We start from the raw sequence: 18,839 nt of genomic DNA, 5'->3' as shown, positions 1-18,839 counted from the left end.
AGTTCTTAGATTACCAAAGCAAAGATAATGCCAATTAAATTATCTATTTAAAATCGTAAACAAATGCTCTTTAAATACAAATTTTCAAACATCTGGTACGGACTCGCCATTTTTATGCAGTAAAATAAAAAAATCAGCGGTGGTTACACATTTTATAATATTTATACAAATTTATTTTATAACAAGAAAGGGCTTGAAAAAAAATTAGAGAAATAATTATCAAGAAGAAACTGGGGAGTTTTCAAATACTCCTGTTCTTTCTTATATGCAGTACTAAAACAATACTCGGACACTCGAACGCTGGTAATTAAGTAGCATACAAAAACAAAGTCCAAGCTTAAAAAGGTGTTTTCTTAAGTATACTCGTTGACGCGACACGATAAAATCATAGCCCCACATTGTAAGAATTTTGTGGTAAATAAAATACATCAAATTTATATTCTTTCGTGTACAGGTATCTAAAAAGCTTGTTAAGAAACAAAAGTGGCTCGATATTACTATTTGGCAAAGTCAGAGAACCGTGCTCAAGGGTTAAGCGTACTATGTGATTATACAAGGTACACAATGCCCTCGAGCCCCTTGATTGATAATAGAACATATCCAAACATATTTGAGGCTTATTTTATATGCTCATAGAATCTGTAGACACCAAAATTGATTACCACTTTTGTGCAATGATGCACATCATTATTTATTTTATAAGCAAATTTGGTGTTTTTACTCTAAAATATGTTATGGAATGACATTTTTTGATGGCAAATGGTAATCTTTTAGTAGATAACCATGCACATATATGTTTAAATTCAAATTGCAGTTTTTTCCGATTCTTAATGGAATTAATTTTAAGGAATACTTCAGGGTCATCAGCTAAAAGTAATTGTTCATAATTACGGATAAATTTTAATTGTCAATAAACAGAACAAGCTAAGATTCAAATTTTGAGGATAAATTTAGACGACTTATGTTGTCTATGTTGAACATATTGAAAAGTATGATTCAAAATATGGAATCAATTTATGGAAAAACACGAACTAATCTGATTTTAGAAGAATTAAGGCATAAAAAACATGCTTAAAAACATTTTCAAAATCATTGTAGATGATATTTACTTTATTATCTATACCGAGATTTTTCGTCACAAAAATGGGAAAATGATACTGATTTAAAAAAACAATGGCTTATTGCGTTTTTACCATAATGGAAAGGATGTTTTACTTGTTATTACACAAGCAAAAGTATCTCAGTAAAAAGGAAATAAAAATATACACTGAATCCATTGGATACATAGAGAATATAAAATACAAAAACAATTAGAAATTTGTAAATGTAATTCTAAGGTTAAGTAAAAATCCATCCCACTAAAAAAATAGTTGATCGTTAAGTCCAAAAAAGGTCATATGGAATAAGAACGGTCGAGAAATCACATGTAACATTAAAATTGTTTTTAACGACTAAAATCGATCAAGAGAATCGTTAACGTCTCCCGTTATGAGCCGAGCGTAATGAAAAATTCTCATGACCAATTTGAGGCGTTTAATTAGGAGAATTTGATGAAATTCGATTCGATGATTAGCAAGAAACGAGACTTTGAAATACGTCTGTTTAGATGGCGCTGAGTCAGCGCCTAATTCGATCTTCTCGTTCGATACCTAATATATAATAAATCCAACTTTATTGTCTCATTCATCATAAGCCGGATAGTTATTTTTTCTGCGTAATGAATTTCACAAGGCGAGTAATTGAGCAGCTATAGAGAAAATGAAAAAAACTCGAAGAAATCAGAATCAGTGAATCCTAACGAACTGATTAAAATAACTTACGTAATAAGATTAAATTGCTTGAGAAGTATTAAACATATTAATATATATATAATACATATTTATTTTAAACATTTTATACGCGTAGTTAAAGCTTAAGAATTTCCTGAGTTATTAATTGTAGATTGCATATAATTTTAATGTGTTTTTATCCAATATCCGTTCTTCCCGGTTAGTTTCAAGCATCGTGATTTAACTAGCATTAACAGGCTGTCGTTACGATTTAACTAGTATTATCTTGGCATTTAAATTGCATGAAATATGCTTCCTTATAATAAAAAAGGTCTTATTCTATGATACTTAATTTTAAATGATATTTAATACAATTAATTTAAGTCAGATTGCAATTTAACTACATCCCTTCTAAAAAATACTACCTAGCTCAACCAATAGCCAAATCTTGTTTTATTTGCTTTGATTATTTTTTTTCTCTATATTGTTACTAAGCTAATGGGACGAAAAATGTAGTGCTTTCATGTTGAACATGGATAAAACAGAACTGTAGGGGTTCAAATGGAGTAACATAAATATATAAGGTAATATCGAAATAAATATAGTTTCTTATTTAATATAAATTTTAACAGTCAGTCGTGCTTTGATCGTTATTATCTGAGTACGTATTATGTTATATCTGTATTGATGTAAATTTTGACTACACATATCGAAATATAACAAAAATGGACTGCAAAATTTACGACGGTTGAATTTTTAGTAAGTGAACAATTTATACAAAATTCCAAAAAAAAATCAGCAACTACAGCCACTATAAAAGTAGTAGGTGATTCATTAGATATCCGCAAATGTCAAGAGTGGTGTAAAAAATTCGAACGGGAAATTACTGTGTGATATTTATTTATTAAAATATGACCATCGTGACCTGACGGGTTAACCTTGTGCGTCACGATTGCCAAAAGTATAAAATATATTACAATTTTAAAATACATACAAATTCATATACGCATACATACACATAAGTAAAAATACGAAACAAGATAAAAGAACAGACACAAATCATCTCAACAGGTGTGCATTATCCCACACGAATTGAACCAAAACCCTATATGTGCACGTAAAAATGTCAATATCTCTATACACAGTATTGAGCAGACGAATGGCTGTTGCTAGAGAAAAATTGGCAAGTGCTCCAGTTTCAGATTTTAAAGACAAGAACAGCGGACGCGACCGAGAACTATAACCATCTTCCAGAGCCCACATTTGACGCTGCTCGAGCACTGAAGGATTGTCTACAATGTCTTTGAGCATTTTCCCGAAGTGTTTAATTATATAAGCACTTCTGTGAGGTGAAAAAGAAACATATCCCAGAGCTCCCAAAATAAAAGCACTAGGAAACAAGAAGAAGAAATTTACGCTGTACTTTTTTCAGCTTCAATTCATTACATTGACTCGTTACGCCTGGAATCCAAGATAATAGAGTTTCTAGTATGCTGCGGACTAGAGCATCATAAAGAGTGCGCAATACTAAAGTATTCCTGAAGTAGCGCGCATTTTTAAGATAAAACCGATCATTTTTAATGATTTGCTGTGAGTCTCTGCAATGTACTGACTAAATTTACAACCTTATTCGAAAGTCACACCTAAATCCTTAATAAAAGAAGACCTGTCTAGAATGTATCCGCTGAGATGGTAGGAAACAACGACCTTGAAAATGAAATTGTGTGACATTTCTTTACACTGAAAGGCAATTGGTTATAGCAAGCCTACTTCCATAAAGATATGAGATACCAGCAAAGATAGACGATGATGTCCTGGCTGCATAAGTAGAAGCAAATTGCAAAATAAAGAAGAATGAACTAATCGAGAAACTAAACCAGTCAGATTCAAAAGTGCGTATACAAATTAAAAAGATTGGGAAGGTTTGGAGTAGATGTGTATGGGATCCATACGAATTGAGCAAAGAAAACAAGTCGGCGCGTATCTAGAGAGCTTCTGGATCTTGAAACTGAGTTGCTTTTTTTTGATATTTTAATAACTGGAGAAAAGAAATGGGTGTTTTACGACAACAATCGTCGTAAAAGACAGTGGTTACCCAAAGATCAAGTAGCAAAACCTACCTTGAAGTCTGGGCTCATTGTAAAAAAGTTATTTTGTGTTTATGGTGAGATTCCAAATGGATTGTGCTTCTTAAACCTGGCTAAAAATAACTAAGAAGTATAAAAAAGGCCTGTACTTATCAATAGAATAGTATATACTACAATACGCGTCTCCATGTGGCGATACTGCCTCTCGATAAAATTAGGGAACTTGACTGGACGGTTATATCTCATCCACCTTCTTCTCTAGACCTCGTTCCTTCTGACTATCATTTATTTCGAACGATATAACACTTCCTAGACGGAAAAAATCAAAATGCAAACGATATGAAAAGGGTACTATCGCAAATATGTTGAATCAAAGCCACCAAAATAAACATTAACATTGAAAAGTTTTTTTGCATCGTTATAAAAATGACATTTATTTTGGGATTACCTATTTCAAGGTACATACAAAGTTACTTTTTTCCACCTTTCATATCTTATTAGTATCTAATCACTCATTTTTTTAATATTTACTATAGAGCTATATGTAAGCTTGTCAATCAAAAGATTACAGGTGACATTAATGTCAAGACAATATCGATATAAAAATTAAAATCACCATCAATGTTGACATTGACAGTGCTGCACTTTTATCGCGCCGATCGAAGCGCACTTGCGAGAGTCCATAAGTCCATAGCAAGTAGGCACATCAGAGGTCTCTCATTAATTGTACGCGATTCCGTTATATAATACGCGTGTGTAAAGCCACTCGGTCCGTCGAGATTCTTTAGCGCAAGTGTGTGAAAAAGTTACCCGAGCACACTAAATAACGCTCAAGATCTGTTAGAGGTTCCGTTAAGTAAACGACGAGCGTGGCCCAATTACTAGGGTTGCCACAGCAGAGGTTCGTTGTTTTCGTTTTATCGCATTCGCATAATGTTCAATTTCGGAGGAGAGCAGGGAAATCGATGAGAAAAAAATACATGCAGTATGTATGCAGAGAACGCGTTTTCGAGTAAAAGTCGGAACGCGCTTTCCCACGTTTTCCTGACCCCGATACCGGGACGTGTGCGTTGATCAAAAATTAATTGGACCCCCGAGAAATTGCATGTGGGACCTCTAGAACCTCCTCGCGTTTGTTTGGCGATGTGAATTTTTTCGTTATGTTGAATTTGCAGTGTCGATTTTCTCTCTTTTGGGAATCGATTGTTGGGCAAGTGAGTTTCGAAAAGCGCGTGAGAAGTTTGTTTTCTTTTGAAATCAATAAAAAAAAACATTAAACGTGTGCTAATAGTTTAATCAAAAAAAAATAGTATAATTTGTGAAGCATTCTATTTTATGATTGCCTTTATTTTATTTACGCCAGCTGCTTTACGATAAACCTAATATTTACATTTATTTATTTATTTATTTGATTAGGTCTTCCGTTATACAACGGGGTAAATCTATACCAACTGAATACCTACAAGTAAGTATTAACCACTAGACTGAAAGTCTAGGAATCAATGAATTCTATATTAATAATTATAAAATAGTATGTGTAATATAATTGATAACTAATAGAAGTCAATGCAGCTGGGGCCCGCTTTTTATAATAGCTCATTTTTATAAATAAAAATTTACAATAAATAACTTGTTTAAATTAACTGATTATTGGTCATTATGATTGCTTTTGGAAGCTTTGGATAGCGCTGGCTTAATTTGTTAGGTTAATAATAATTACGCAGGATAATAATATTTTATTTCTTATATATAATTTATGGTTTATATTTCTTAGTTAATTATACAAATCATCATCATCATATAATAAAAGTAATGTAATATGTAAATAATTTATTCATTGACTTCGTTATAAAGTATAACAGTCTGTCTTAATGACTGTCCATATGACTTTTTGATGGTGATTGTAAATAACCATTAAGTTTAAAGATACTATTTTAAAATTATTGTTGTAATACATAATTAATTATTAATTTAAAAAATTACAACATACATATTTTCTAACTCTCATTTCAGTGAACATAAAATTAGCTATTTCGATCAGAAATATATTTTAATTGCATCATAAAATAATAAATTATACGATAACATACAATTAATACGATCATCGCATTAAATATTATTACAGACTGCTTCTTGTTATAATATAATGCAAATTAGTAAAATATGTGCTTCGACAGCAAAATTTACTACATCATTCCGACATTAAAATTCCTATAATAACTCACGGCATATATATGTAAAATATCATTTTAATTTATGAAACATCCTCATCGTATATATGTTTTTATTATTTGCAACTTTTGAATCACAATAATCGCCAAATTACATACAATTGAAAGATTGAGTTTCGCTCGCATCATATGATTAAATATGGGAGGTCTCCGATCGCTAATGAACATCGATAATATTAAATTCCAAAAAAATTGGACACTCACGCCGCGATTATAAAAGTCATTTACATCATCCCAAATAACTGGCTTGGCTTATTAAATTTATTTTTCAATTTGAACGTGATCCAAAAAATAATATTAGTACCTAAGCCTCGGGCGCTTTTGGGACGAGTGTCGAATACAACTTTTTTATGACGTCTATATAAATCTTGTAATAATTAAAGGTAATGCGTGATTTTTGTACAGCCCTGTGTTTGCTTATGGACATACAACTAATTTTATATTCTATCCAGAAGACGCGGGAGAAAAAAGTCAACTTTTATATAAACGGTGTGGTGAGCTAGATGCGCGGAGTGGATCGAAACTGGACCACTACGGCCACTTCCTTGAAAATAAGAATGAAAAATATCTCCAAGCTTGACCCATATATCCACAAGTTGGCAAAAATGACTCGGAATATCTAAACAACAGATAGAGTTCGTAGTACGATTCCTCGTGTCGAATGTTTATTAGATTCAGTGCGTGATTCGGTTTTTAACCGACGCTCAAGGATTTTCCTTTTTGACGGGTTTATTGTCCCCCAAAGCGAGTTACTATTGTTATGTCATCAACGAATACGCATAGTTTTTATTATACGTGCTCAAATTAACTCAGGTGAAAAAATAATAATAATAAATATAAAAACACTAGCGCGTGATCCTACTTTATGTGGTCAGTAGCTCCATCTCAATACTATTTATATCACAAATAAAAAATATAGCAATTAAATAACCACCAAAATCATAAAGCTAATATAAATACGCCACTAATTCATATAACATTCTAAATTACAAAATAAAATTATTTTTGTACATCTCCATACATTTTTTAAATAATAAAAATAAAAATACAATAAATACTCTAATGAGAAAACCTCATTTTGCTCCTAAAAATGATTCCGAGATCTTCAGTAAACATTAATTTAATTTAAACGTTGAGATCATGAAAATGACATAATATGGCATTTTCCGACACTAAAAAGCAGACCATCTCCATAGAGAATCTTAATCATTCTGTAGAAAGAAGCAGTCCGCAACAAATCGAATGCATTAAAACAATCAGGTTGTATCCTTGAGGGGTTCTCCCGAAGGGGTGAAATATTCTTTTGAAAATCTTTTGAAAAACAGACTAGAAAATAACCGAGTTAAATCATCCAAAGAGCCGAGGTCCGACAATTTTTTATTAATAACCCTTGACAAACCCTGTCGAAGGCTTTTTCAAAATCTGTATATTCAATGTCTACTTGAATTCCCACATTAAGAGATTTTATCATTGTTTTGGTGAAAGACAGAAGGTTTGTAACAATAAAACGAACGAAACCCAACCTGTTGCTCCAACAAAACTTGCCGAAAGTAATTGAAAACGTAACTATGGATAATCATTCAAATAATTTAACAAGAGCTAACAACCCTGCAAATAGTCTATAGTATATTACCCAAATTAATGAATAGTTTTTATATGATTTTTTTGTGTTAAGGAATCAGATAAAAAATATACAATTACTTTTAATATAAATGCGTTACTATTAAATATATTAAATTTATGCTAATGAGCCAATTACCTTGAGAGACCACATTTATCAAAACCGACTGTTATTTAGACAGATTTTCAACATGTAAATATAATTGTTCAAAAATAAATTACCTTAATTTGATAAGTGTTCACTTTGAGACATTAAAGACGTCAATTATTTAGATTAACCTAATATTCGTTGCCTTGAAATTAGATATATTATTGGTATTAAATTAAGGTAGCCTTAATAAATAACATTGGTTTTTGTACATACATACATTATAATTATGAAGTATCCATTTTTATTGATTTATAATATAATTTAAATAAAAAAATACATACTGTATAAGTAAATACAATCATTGCAATAATAATTATGTTAATTGTAACAAATTTAATAGCAAAGTTTAACAACTTTATGATTTTAGTACTTGAACATTCAACAATTCAAGGCAATTCATATTTTTATAAATAATAAATTTGCCAATCAGAAAAGTAAATAATATTTAATCAAGATATTGAGTAATCATTTTTAATGTTAAAACCGTTGAATATATTTTATATGTATTTAAATTAAATTTTTACTAAATAAGAATATAATATAATTCTTAACACAAAGCTGAATAAAATATAATAATGTTAAAATTTTATATAAACAGATTTCAGTACAGCAATATTTAATCAATAATTAAAAATAAATATAGCTTTATTTAAAACAGAGTAATTATTTGGCAATTATCAATATTGAGATTAGATTTATTATTTAAGCAGTAATTTAATTATCTTAGAAGCCATACACCAGGGGTAGGTTAACTTTTTTTGTGAAGTGCCAGATCGTAAATATTTAATGGTAATATAAGCTAAGGGTGGAATTTTTCATTAGGAAAAATTTAAATTGTTGAAAAATCTCAATAAAATTTTAACGCCACTAAGCTATCGATCTTCTGTAGAACAAATCAGGATATTTAACTTTCTTTACTGATAAAATGAGTCATGAAATTAAAGATGAATACGTTTACGAGCTTAAGCTGCACCACTAACTTAAATGATTCAATATCATATGATAGACTGAGATATTTTTTAAAAAACTGCTAATGAATAAATACAACGAATAATTAGAGGCTTTAAACACATTTTGCCCCAACCTGCTCCACGATGTTTTTACTACCATCGGATGTGATAAATTTTAGTCTATTTAACTTTAGAATAAACTGTGTTACCGTTTTCTTAACTTCAATAATAATATTTTTAACTGTAGTTGTTCCATGCAGATAATATTGAATTGACTCCTTGAATATACAATGCGATGCAAACCAGTAACTTAGTAACTAACTGTTTTCAGAAGCCTCTAAAATAAATTACTCTATTAGTATTTTTTACCTAACCCTTTAATTATACAAAATATACACATTTATAATTTGGAAAATTTAAATTTAGCGAGAACGCCAAGAATCGATAAAGGCCGAAAAAAAGCACTTTGCTATTTAATTGGCTATTGATGTTACTCACAATGTGCTTTATGTGCTTGAGAGACTGATAGATTGAAATAAATATATTTTACCGAGACACCGTTCTTCGGCTGCAGGAATCAATTATCTAAGGTAAATGGCCTTAATAATAAATGAGCTAAATGTGAACTGGCTTTAATTAAAGCTTCATTTTCATTTTTTTATTTTCGCAAAAATATGCATTGTAATAATAAAATCGTTGTTTTTCTGCAAGTTGTGAATATCGTGTCGAGTGTTTAGTCTGGTAATGACTATGAATATTGTATTCTTTTAGTACAGAGATAAGGTCATCGCTCAATAAATATAATGCTTTGTCATCTTATTCGATAACGAAATAATTCACACCCCACTCTGCTTTAAAATTACGACATTTGAAATCCACTAGTCTCTTCTTTTCTGATTTTGACAGTGACATGATGACTATTTATACATTGAGCTATAAAATAAGAAGGAAATATCGCAAAAAGCGTTACACGATGCACTGAAGACGCTGTTAAATTATAACTGAACGTCACAATGGACTGCGAAGCAATGAGAGCACCACATACGGTCATATCATGCAACTCTTTAGTTCGACGTTTTATAGAGTTTATAGAGTGAAAATTTTAAATCAAATCTTAGTTTTTGGGTCTGATTTAAATTTGATAGAAAATAGATTATGGCATATACAATAATATAAATTACATAATCCAAAGAATTGAATTTTTATCTTAAATGCCAATTTAATAATAAATACATGTTTATGATAGATAAATTTTAATATTAGAAAGAAAAAAAACATATTAATTGTTGACTTTACAGACCATTAGCGACATATTGCTAAAACGACATTCACAAATAGTACTGTCCCATTTAAAATATTGCGCTAATTCAATTCGTGACGGTAATAAGTCAAGTGTTACTAAACATTATTTTATTATCTTAAACGCATTTATAAACATGTTACTTTTTAGCAAAATACCATATGAAACATAATACGGCGAAGTGCCATAAGCGAAACGCTACGCTATCGCTATTGAGATATCATATAAAGCGCGATTGCTCTTCCACTTCATTGATAATGCGAAAGTGAAACAACAAACCACTCGATTGATATAACAGTACTATAAGTTTAACTACTCGGCGTGTAACGTTAGTATATACAATTACGGCGTTTTTACGCGAAAGTGCGTTTTGATCAAAATCATCTGAAACTTTCGCTCTTTTGAATAACGCGTTGCGCAAAATTTAGGGTTCGTTAAAATCAAAACCTCTGTTGGATAATGTAATACATAATTATATAATACAAGTGACCTAATGTCGAACTCACGATTCGCGTAAACGTATTCCAAAGTCACGATTTGTGATTGGATAAATATCTGAGGTTTAATTAAAACTATGAAGACATTCGCGCAGCAGCGGTGGTTTAATCCGAATTTGACTCGTTTCCAAAGCCGAGCAGCTCCAATTTCTACTTCCCCGATTCAATGTAGGAATTTAGCCTTTTGTATTTGGAGCACTTTCTTCTCGGTGGGCATTTGAAAATTGGTACGATTTTCTGATCCATTTGGTGGCGCACGAAGTTTTCGCTCGAATCGTTATATAAACCTTGGTCTTTGTTTAATGGCGAACGTGTTGGCCTATAAGTATTTGCATTTTTAATCTTGTCAAATGTCACTCGCGAAACGTTTTATTGCATTACAATGAATGTTGTATCGACGATATTTCAAAAGAAACATATTTTTCAAGAGAAATAAGCGACAGTGATTGTCTCTAATAATACGTATGCAACGTAATAAAAAACGGATTTGCTGAATTGTACTTTGCACAAATTGCTGGAAATTTAAGTGACGTAACATGAGGTAGTAATGTTTTAGCAACGAAGCGGTTTTCTTTATTACGCATTTAATCTTTAACTTCAGATGAACACTTGATGAATGACAAAAGTAGTATTGTTAACATGCAAAACTACTATAAATTTAACGTAACTATATTAGCGACGTAGAAGGATTATTTGCGAATAAGGTAAAAAGTTAGTGGATGAAAGACCTTGTCTTAGATGATAATTCAAAATTGCGGTCAATATTAAGGAATGTAAAACATAAGAGATGAAAGACAGTGTGTTATTGGTATTGAAATGCTTTTTAAAATATAAACCAGTATCGGCGGATGTCTTTGACTTGTAAAAATATATATATATATATATCATTCCCCATAAATAATACAAGGCAAAAAGTTATAGCATTAAGGATTTTTTTTATAATATATTGGCAAAGTAAATAATCGAAGAATAGAAATATCCATTCATATAAAACAATACTTTCAAATATCTTTGTATTACTAGTAGTGAAAATAAAAATAATAATGTATACTTATATGACTCTAATCTTAATTTGATCGAATAAATAGTCATACTATACGATGATTTTGCATTTTTTCACAAATATAAGATCACTCGATTCATATGAAAAATTACAGGATATTTTCTGATTTTTTAAGTTCAATCAAATATAACAAAGAACTACACACGTTAAGAGCAACATTCGATAACATAATATGTTCGATATAATTGTTTACACTGAAAAATCTAGAAAAAAAATAAAGTTTTACTTTAAATTAAATAATAATGATCTAAAGTGTAAAAGTAAGCTTTATTAAATTCAATTTTTGGAATAAAAAAGCAATAAATTTAAAAAATAAGAATTTTCAGACATACATAAGTAATTAAATAAATCAGTGTGTAGCGGAGATGTCTACAAAATATTTACTCAAAAATTTTTTTTTAATATATATAATCAAAAAATACTTTATGACAAGAATGATTTTTAATCAGCGTATAATTTTACGGACTGAGCCAGCTAAAATGTATCAAACAATCGATTTACAATTTCACTGCTCAGAATCAGTGAAACTGTATTTACTCACAAACGGACTATTTCTGTATATGTTACAATGAATGTATATTACTAGTAAATTTAAATTTTTATTAATTTAAATTTAACTAATTCAGGTTTTAAAATGTATCAAACAATGGATTTACGATTTCACTGCTTAGTATCAGTTACACTGTGTTTTTTCACAAACTTACGAGCAAATATTTACAGAATTGTGACGTTACATCGTTTGATAAAATCACTACAATCCTTAAAATAAATGAATTTAAACTCTAGTTAGTTTTAGAATTTTAATTAGTTCAGGTTGGATTTGGTTAATTTATCTGGGCTAGGTTTGGGTTTGGACAGCAAATGGACCTTTCTTACTGTTCATTTATATTTATATCGTATTAGGAAGTATAAGTAGAAAATATAATTTAAGAGTTGATGCCAGTTGTAGCACGTTAATTTTACGTAATAGACAAGTCTGTACAATAAACACAGACAAATTAATATGTAATTTAGATAACGATTCTGATTTCACAGTCTATGATACAAATAACAAAAACTTTTTGTTATCATTGATAATTTATAAATACTAAGGTGCTTCACAATGAATAAATTCTGTAACTGAAATATTTGGCTATGCAGTAATTAAAGAGAAAGATGTGGTTTTCATATTTATAAAATATGTTGTTACAATTAAGTTTTGAATCGAAAGCTCTGCGCGCTTTGGGTGCCAAAAAATAGCAAGACTTTCGACACATTTTTGTACAAATATAACGCTGGATTAACATATACATTGAGCCTATATAGATTTTGTTAAAAAATCATTAAAGGGGTGCTATAAATAATTTAAAGTTATCCTAAAATATTTCCTTTGTTTAAAAGTGTTTATACTATTTATAAATCCCGTAAACAAGTTATAAGATTATACATAAAATATTATAGTCTATAAATAAAAATCTAAAAGACTTACTTGCGTGTCCGTTGACTTTTCCTGTTTTGATGTGATAGTGAGTATTGTTGTTGGTATGTCCGTTCGCCTGCCCATTGTGGCCATTATGGGCATTATGGCCGTTGTGCCCTGTGTGGCCGTTGTGAGCATTATGGCCGTTGTGGTTGTAGGTATGGTTGTAGCCTTGGGTGACGGTCAGGCCATGGCCATTCGGCAGAGTAACCTCACTGTTGCCAGGGCGCAGTCTCATCTGCTGCCCCCCGACGGCCGTCGGCTGGGGCGCAGGCTGAGACTGAGTCCTCATGAACTTCTTCATTGCACTTCACATAAAAATCACACCCAAGTTTATCAACGAAAAGTGTAGCACAATAAGCACGTCACATTTGATTAGGTATCTTGAAACACACCCATGATGGTAGGCAACTATAACGTGTGAAGATTTAGACTAAGCTACTAAGATTTGCATACATCGGATGAGCAATTTGAGGCATTCGATTGTTTACCGCGAGTCCGCGGAGAATGTGTGTCGAATGCAGTTCGCAACAGTTAAAGAACTGAAGCCAGACGCTGCTGCAGAACGGAAACGTTAACTAAACCCATTCGCAGCTGGAGCAATTCAACAACGTGTACGGTGGTTTGTGTGAAAACGGTGACCTACATAGTCACTAGTCCAAAATATAGACGAAATGCAAACATCTTGGGACGGTGGAAGCCGAAGCAGCAAAAGCAGTTGGCAAATGTGACCTTCGCGGTCTAAGACACTCGTGTTATAATATAATACACGCTACATATGTAAAGACTTCAGTGTTCTTGAAGAAAATAATGACAATGGATTAGTATCCAATGTCAAAATATTTTTTAAGAGCTCTTTTTACTACCATAAATAGAAGCAGACGTCTTAAAATATGTATATTAAAAGATATACAAATATGTGAAGTCTAGCATCAATATGCAAAAATTTTAAGCAATATATATAATATATAATAAAAAAAAGTATTTTAAAATCAGACGTTTTAAATTTTTTTCCCTTTTCTTCAAATGCCAAAAAACCTATAATAAATCCATATTAATGAAAACAACACATCTTATTTTTAAAGGCTTTTGCAAACAGTTGCTTATTAAGCAATTTAATGTTTTCAACACATTGTTTATTCAAGGAGTCAATGCTATTTGAAGTAATTAAAGAATTAGTTTTTATGGATAATCTGATAGAACAACTACATATGAAAAGATTTTTAATGAAGTCAAAAAAACGGTAACAAATAACGTTCGGAAGTGAAAAAGACTAAAATGTATACGAGGAAAAAGTTGAAGCTTATTTGAAAAAAATATGGGATTTGTGAAAATGCAAGGTGCTTATAATAATTAATGTATTATTCACTAGCAGGTACTTTTTGGGAACCATTTCAATATATCATGTGCTATTGAACAAGTTGTGTCAGCGGTGAACTTTATTCGTTCTCGTAAATTAGATGGCGCAGTTCTGGTGAAGTTGTATTGAGATTTTTTTAACTCAAAAGAACGATTGAAATTATGAATTTCATTGCTGTGGTTTTCAGTAATATTGAATGCCGCAAATACGAGAACTAAACTATATGTTTTGGCAGATGAAAATATTTTAACAAAAATCATGTAATCAAGCTTTTAAGGATATGATATAACTGACAACAAAACATGAACTAAACTGTTTGTATATAACAAATAATAATAAAGAAACAAAGTTATGTTTTGCAATATTTATGAATATAGACGTTACAAATTTTATTCAATAAACTGTCGTATAATATTGATATAATAAGAAAAATAATTTTTAATTTAAAGAACGTTTTCAGCACTACTTTAATGAGTTCACTATAATTTTATGGATATACTAAAACTAAGGTATAAAAATAATTTAAAACATAAAATAGGTTAAGGCACTTATTTACTAAATTTACTATCTTTAGCTATCGTTTAACAAGTACTTTGATCTGTATATATCTAGGGAATCGTATAAGGGTGATCTAGGGAATCGTAAATCTACCACTTATGTATTACACATAGTTCGCATTAGCGCCTTAGTGGGAACATACTTTGGTAACACCGTTTTTGGTTTACATACAACGAAAAATAATGACACAAATGCCTTGTAATTAAGTGGCGATGACTTCGCAGGCCCTTTATGGCGATCTTGGACGACTTCCTATGTCGTAATATGCAAATGTAAGAGGTCGACCAGAATGCGACCAAATCGATTACAGAATCTGGTTGCAGTTTCACAGCAAATCACTCCTTTATCACTTCCTAGTAGGATGTAGAAAGGTTTGTTTTATCAAAACAAATGTACTGTTGCTAACATTTTTTTTAAATAATATATGTGAGGAAAAAAGATTTACATATTAATATTTTAATGACCTAACTATCCAAAATATAATATGCTTTCATCTTGTTTGCCTTTAATTATAATTATTAAATATCTAGGTATATGCATACAATGACGTTCATTCGCATAAATGTCAATAAATACAAGATTAGCAAAGCATTACAAGAGAAATAGTTTAATTTTTTTCACATAAATGAAAAACCAATCCGACGCGAATAATAATAAATCATTTTTAATATGGTTATAAAAACCGTTATTATTAAAATTTCTTGATTTTTTTTCACTTTTAATTAATACTCATTCATTATACACACTTTTCACTCATTCATGTTAAAGAAAACGCGGTTTTAATTATGCAATTTTGGGCATATAAAAGTAGCACCGTTACATCAACTTTTCGTCACTTGTACTCATTGTATTATATTTACAATCCATTCATAATATTATATTACTAACGCTCAATTATTATAAACACGTTTTCATCTATTAAAGTTTATAATAACATCATAAATTATGCAGTTTAATCATGTAAAAGAAGATCTATTACATTATTATATATTATTATCAACCACTTGGATTATAAATTAAACATCAAGTAAATAAAAACGTTAAATTATATGATGGTGCGCTTTTAAAAAAATGACACCATATTGAAAAAGATTATTTTAAAAACATAAATTTATTCACACATAACCAACATTCATAGCATTTTTAAAATATACTTATTGGCGCATTTAAAAGTAGCCTCAACATGATATTTTTTGCTAATAGTAATATCATTTTAAACCCTAATTTAAAAAGACCAAAACATAAAATAAAATATCGACGACTATAGATTTTTCCACTAATATGTCGTTTTTATTAACATATATTTAACAATTAATCAAAATTAAAAATCTCTAACACATTTATTTCATTCAAAAACATTGTGGCGCATTTAAAAGTAGCCGAAATAATATATTTTACGACAATCTTAATTTACGTGATCTCACTGTCAATTATTTTATTTTCTTAATAACATTACTTTAACACTCAAATTAAAGTTAAACTCTGACACATTCATTCAAATTGTGGATTAGAAAAAAACAATTATACTTTACACTATTGTGCACTTAAAAGTAGTCCCGATATACTACTTATAATTTACATTTTATCACAATCTTAGTGTACGTGGTCGTACTGTAAACTATTTCATTTTATATAACATCATTTCAGCTTTGACACATTCATTGAAATTATCGAAAGTAAAAAAATACAAGCAAAAGCCTCATAACACTTCTTATTAAAAATAAGAATTATTTTGGGGCTACTTTTAAATGCGCCACATTGTAAATTTTCCTTGTATTTTTTAAATTTCAATGAATGTGTCAAAGCTAAAATGATATTATATTATATATAACGAAATAATTCCCAGTATGACAACGTATAATAAGATTGTGATAAAATATAAATTATAAGAAATATATCAGGGCTACTTTTAAATGAGTTTAAAGAAGTTATTATCCATATTGTACCACAATCTTTGCTTACGTAATTTTACTATCAATTATTTTATTTTAAATAACATTACTTGAACATTCAAACTAAATTCAGACGCTTGACCACATTGATTTTATTTTTAGATTTAAAAAATAATAATTTTAATTTACAGTGTGGCGCTTTTAAAAGTAGCCCCAATATATTTTTAATAGTTTATATATTCCTATATTTTTTTACGTGATTTATTGTTAATTTTTTTTTAAATAATATCACTTAAGCATTCAAATCAAAATAAAAAGCTTTAACACGATCAGCAATTAATAGCGTAAATTACATTGTGGCGCATTTAAAAGTAGCCCAAATACGTTGAGTTTTTTACTTATTTTTTATCACAAGCGTTTGCGCGATGCTACTGTCAAAAATTTAATTTTTAATAACATCGTTTCATTACTCAAACAAAGCTATTTTCTTAATCGAAAATTGAAATAAATTTTAGATTAAGAAAATATCAAGAAAAATATACACTGTGGCGCATTTAAAAGTATCCGCAAGACAATATTTATTATTTATATTTAAAGAAAATTTTCCCTTAGTCTCATTGTTAATTATTTAGTTTCTAATACATTAATTTAATATTCAAACTAAATCACATTCATTCATATTGTCGATAATAAAATATAATAACTAGCAAAACTTACATTTTGGTGCATTTAAAAGTAGCCCCAATACTGATATAGTTATATAACAAATGTTTTTAATAATATAAATTTATTTTTCATTAAAATTGATAATATAAAAGAATCATAATGCGGCGCATTTAAAAGTAGCCCAAAATATCGCCTAATGTTTAATAAACCCTAGCACAATAATATTGGAATTATTTTTAAGAAATCACTATGTGGTGCAGTTAAAAGTAGCTCCAATACGCATTGCATATTTAATTTTTGTTTACGTGTCAAATCCAATTATAGTAAGACGAGACATAAAAATAAAAAGCAAAATATAACAACGTTGCACATTTAAAAGTAGCCTCACATATCAACGACTATGGATTTTTCTACATTTATTTATATGGTCTCATTGCAAAATATTTTGTTATTGATAATTAAATTTTAACTTTCACACGAATTTAAAAAGTCTGCACATTTATAATTGATGTTTTTAAAACATGACAAATAAAATTTCACAATATGCCAACGCATTAAAAAATTGCCCCATTATATCTTTGATTGTTTATATTGTAACACAAGAGAAATACATTTTGGTTTAGGTAGTCCCTATGTGAAATATTTAATTTGAACGACATCACTTTAACAATCTACTCATCGATGATTAAATACAAATTATAAAAGTAAAAATATTTTAACACATTTTTATTTACCTAGTTTCTATGTGAATTCTTTTGTTCAATAAAATAATATTATAACAAGATTTACAACACTATTTAACTGCCTGTCTGGTTAAAAATAAGATAGAACAGATTAAGGTTCAAAACAAATAGTGTAAACAGAAAGGCAAGAGAAAATCATTTAAAACGATTTAACCGCTTAAACGCTTTCACGGTCAACTGGCGACGATTAGTTGGATTGAAACGCGGGATTATCACACGATTGCACAATTTAAATATTACTATTTTATGAAAAAACAAAATAAATGAATCGAAAAATATATAGAACTACCGTTTTGTTTATATTTTTTCTAATTTTCCAGAGTCCAATTATTTTTGATTTCTTCAAAATATATTCACTCGAGGATTTGACGTAGGATTATTTTTTCGCGAGGCGTCATTACGCTTATTTACATCGTTATTCTACGGTCGCACGTCACGTCACGGTTCGCTCTCGTCGCGCGGTTCGGAGCGCACGACAGTTGTGGCAAGACTG

General features: G+C 29.8%; 1 protein-coding gene across 5 annotated transcripts in view; it reads right to left on the bottom strand.

Annotated features, from left to right (window-relative positions):
- LOC148227207 (calpain-1 catalytic subunit-like) overlaps positions 1 to 18,839 on the bottom strand; it is a 179,822-nt gene extending 160,983 nt beyond the window's left edge. For 2 of the 5 annotated variants that reach the window (XM_088201083.1, XM_088201087.1), the window contains exons 1-2: positions 18,636 to 18,839; positions 13,137 to 13,538 (exon numbers count right to left, since the gene is read on the bottom strand). In XM_088201083.1, coding sequence (XP_088057209.1) covers positions 13,137 to 13,431 — 295 coding nt within the window. In that variant the 5' untranslated portion in view covers positions 13,432 to 13,538; positions 18,636 to 18,839. Of the gene's footprint in view, positions 1 to 13,136; positions 13,539 to 18,337; positions 18,413 to 18,635 lie in introns of all 5 variants that reach the window. The other 3 variants (XM_088201084.1, XM_088201086.1, XM_088201085.1) reach the window with 3 other exon arrangements.

This window comes from Plectrocnemia conspersa, unplaced genomic scaffold (assembly GCF_051122295.1).
Source record: "Plectrocnemia conspersa isolate PC_06_02 unplaced genomic scaffold, ASM5112229v1 ptg000013l, whole genome shotgun sequence".
Taxonomy (NCBI): Eukaryota; Metazoa; Arthropoda; class Insecta; order Trichoptera; family Polycentropodidae; genus Plectrocnemia; species Plectrocnemia conspersa.
This window is presented reverse-complemented; position numbering and strand designations above follow the sequence as displayed.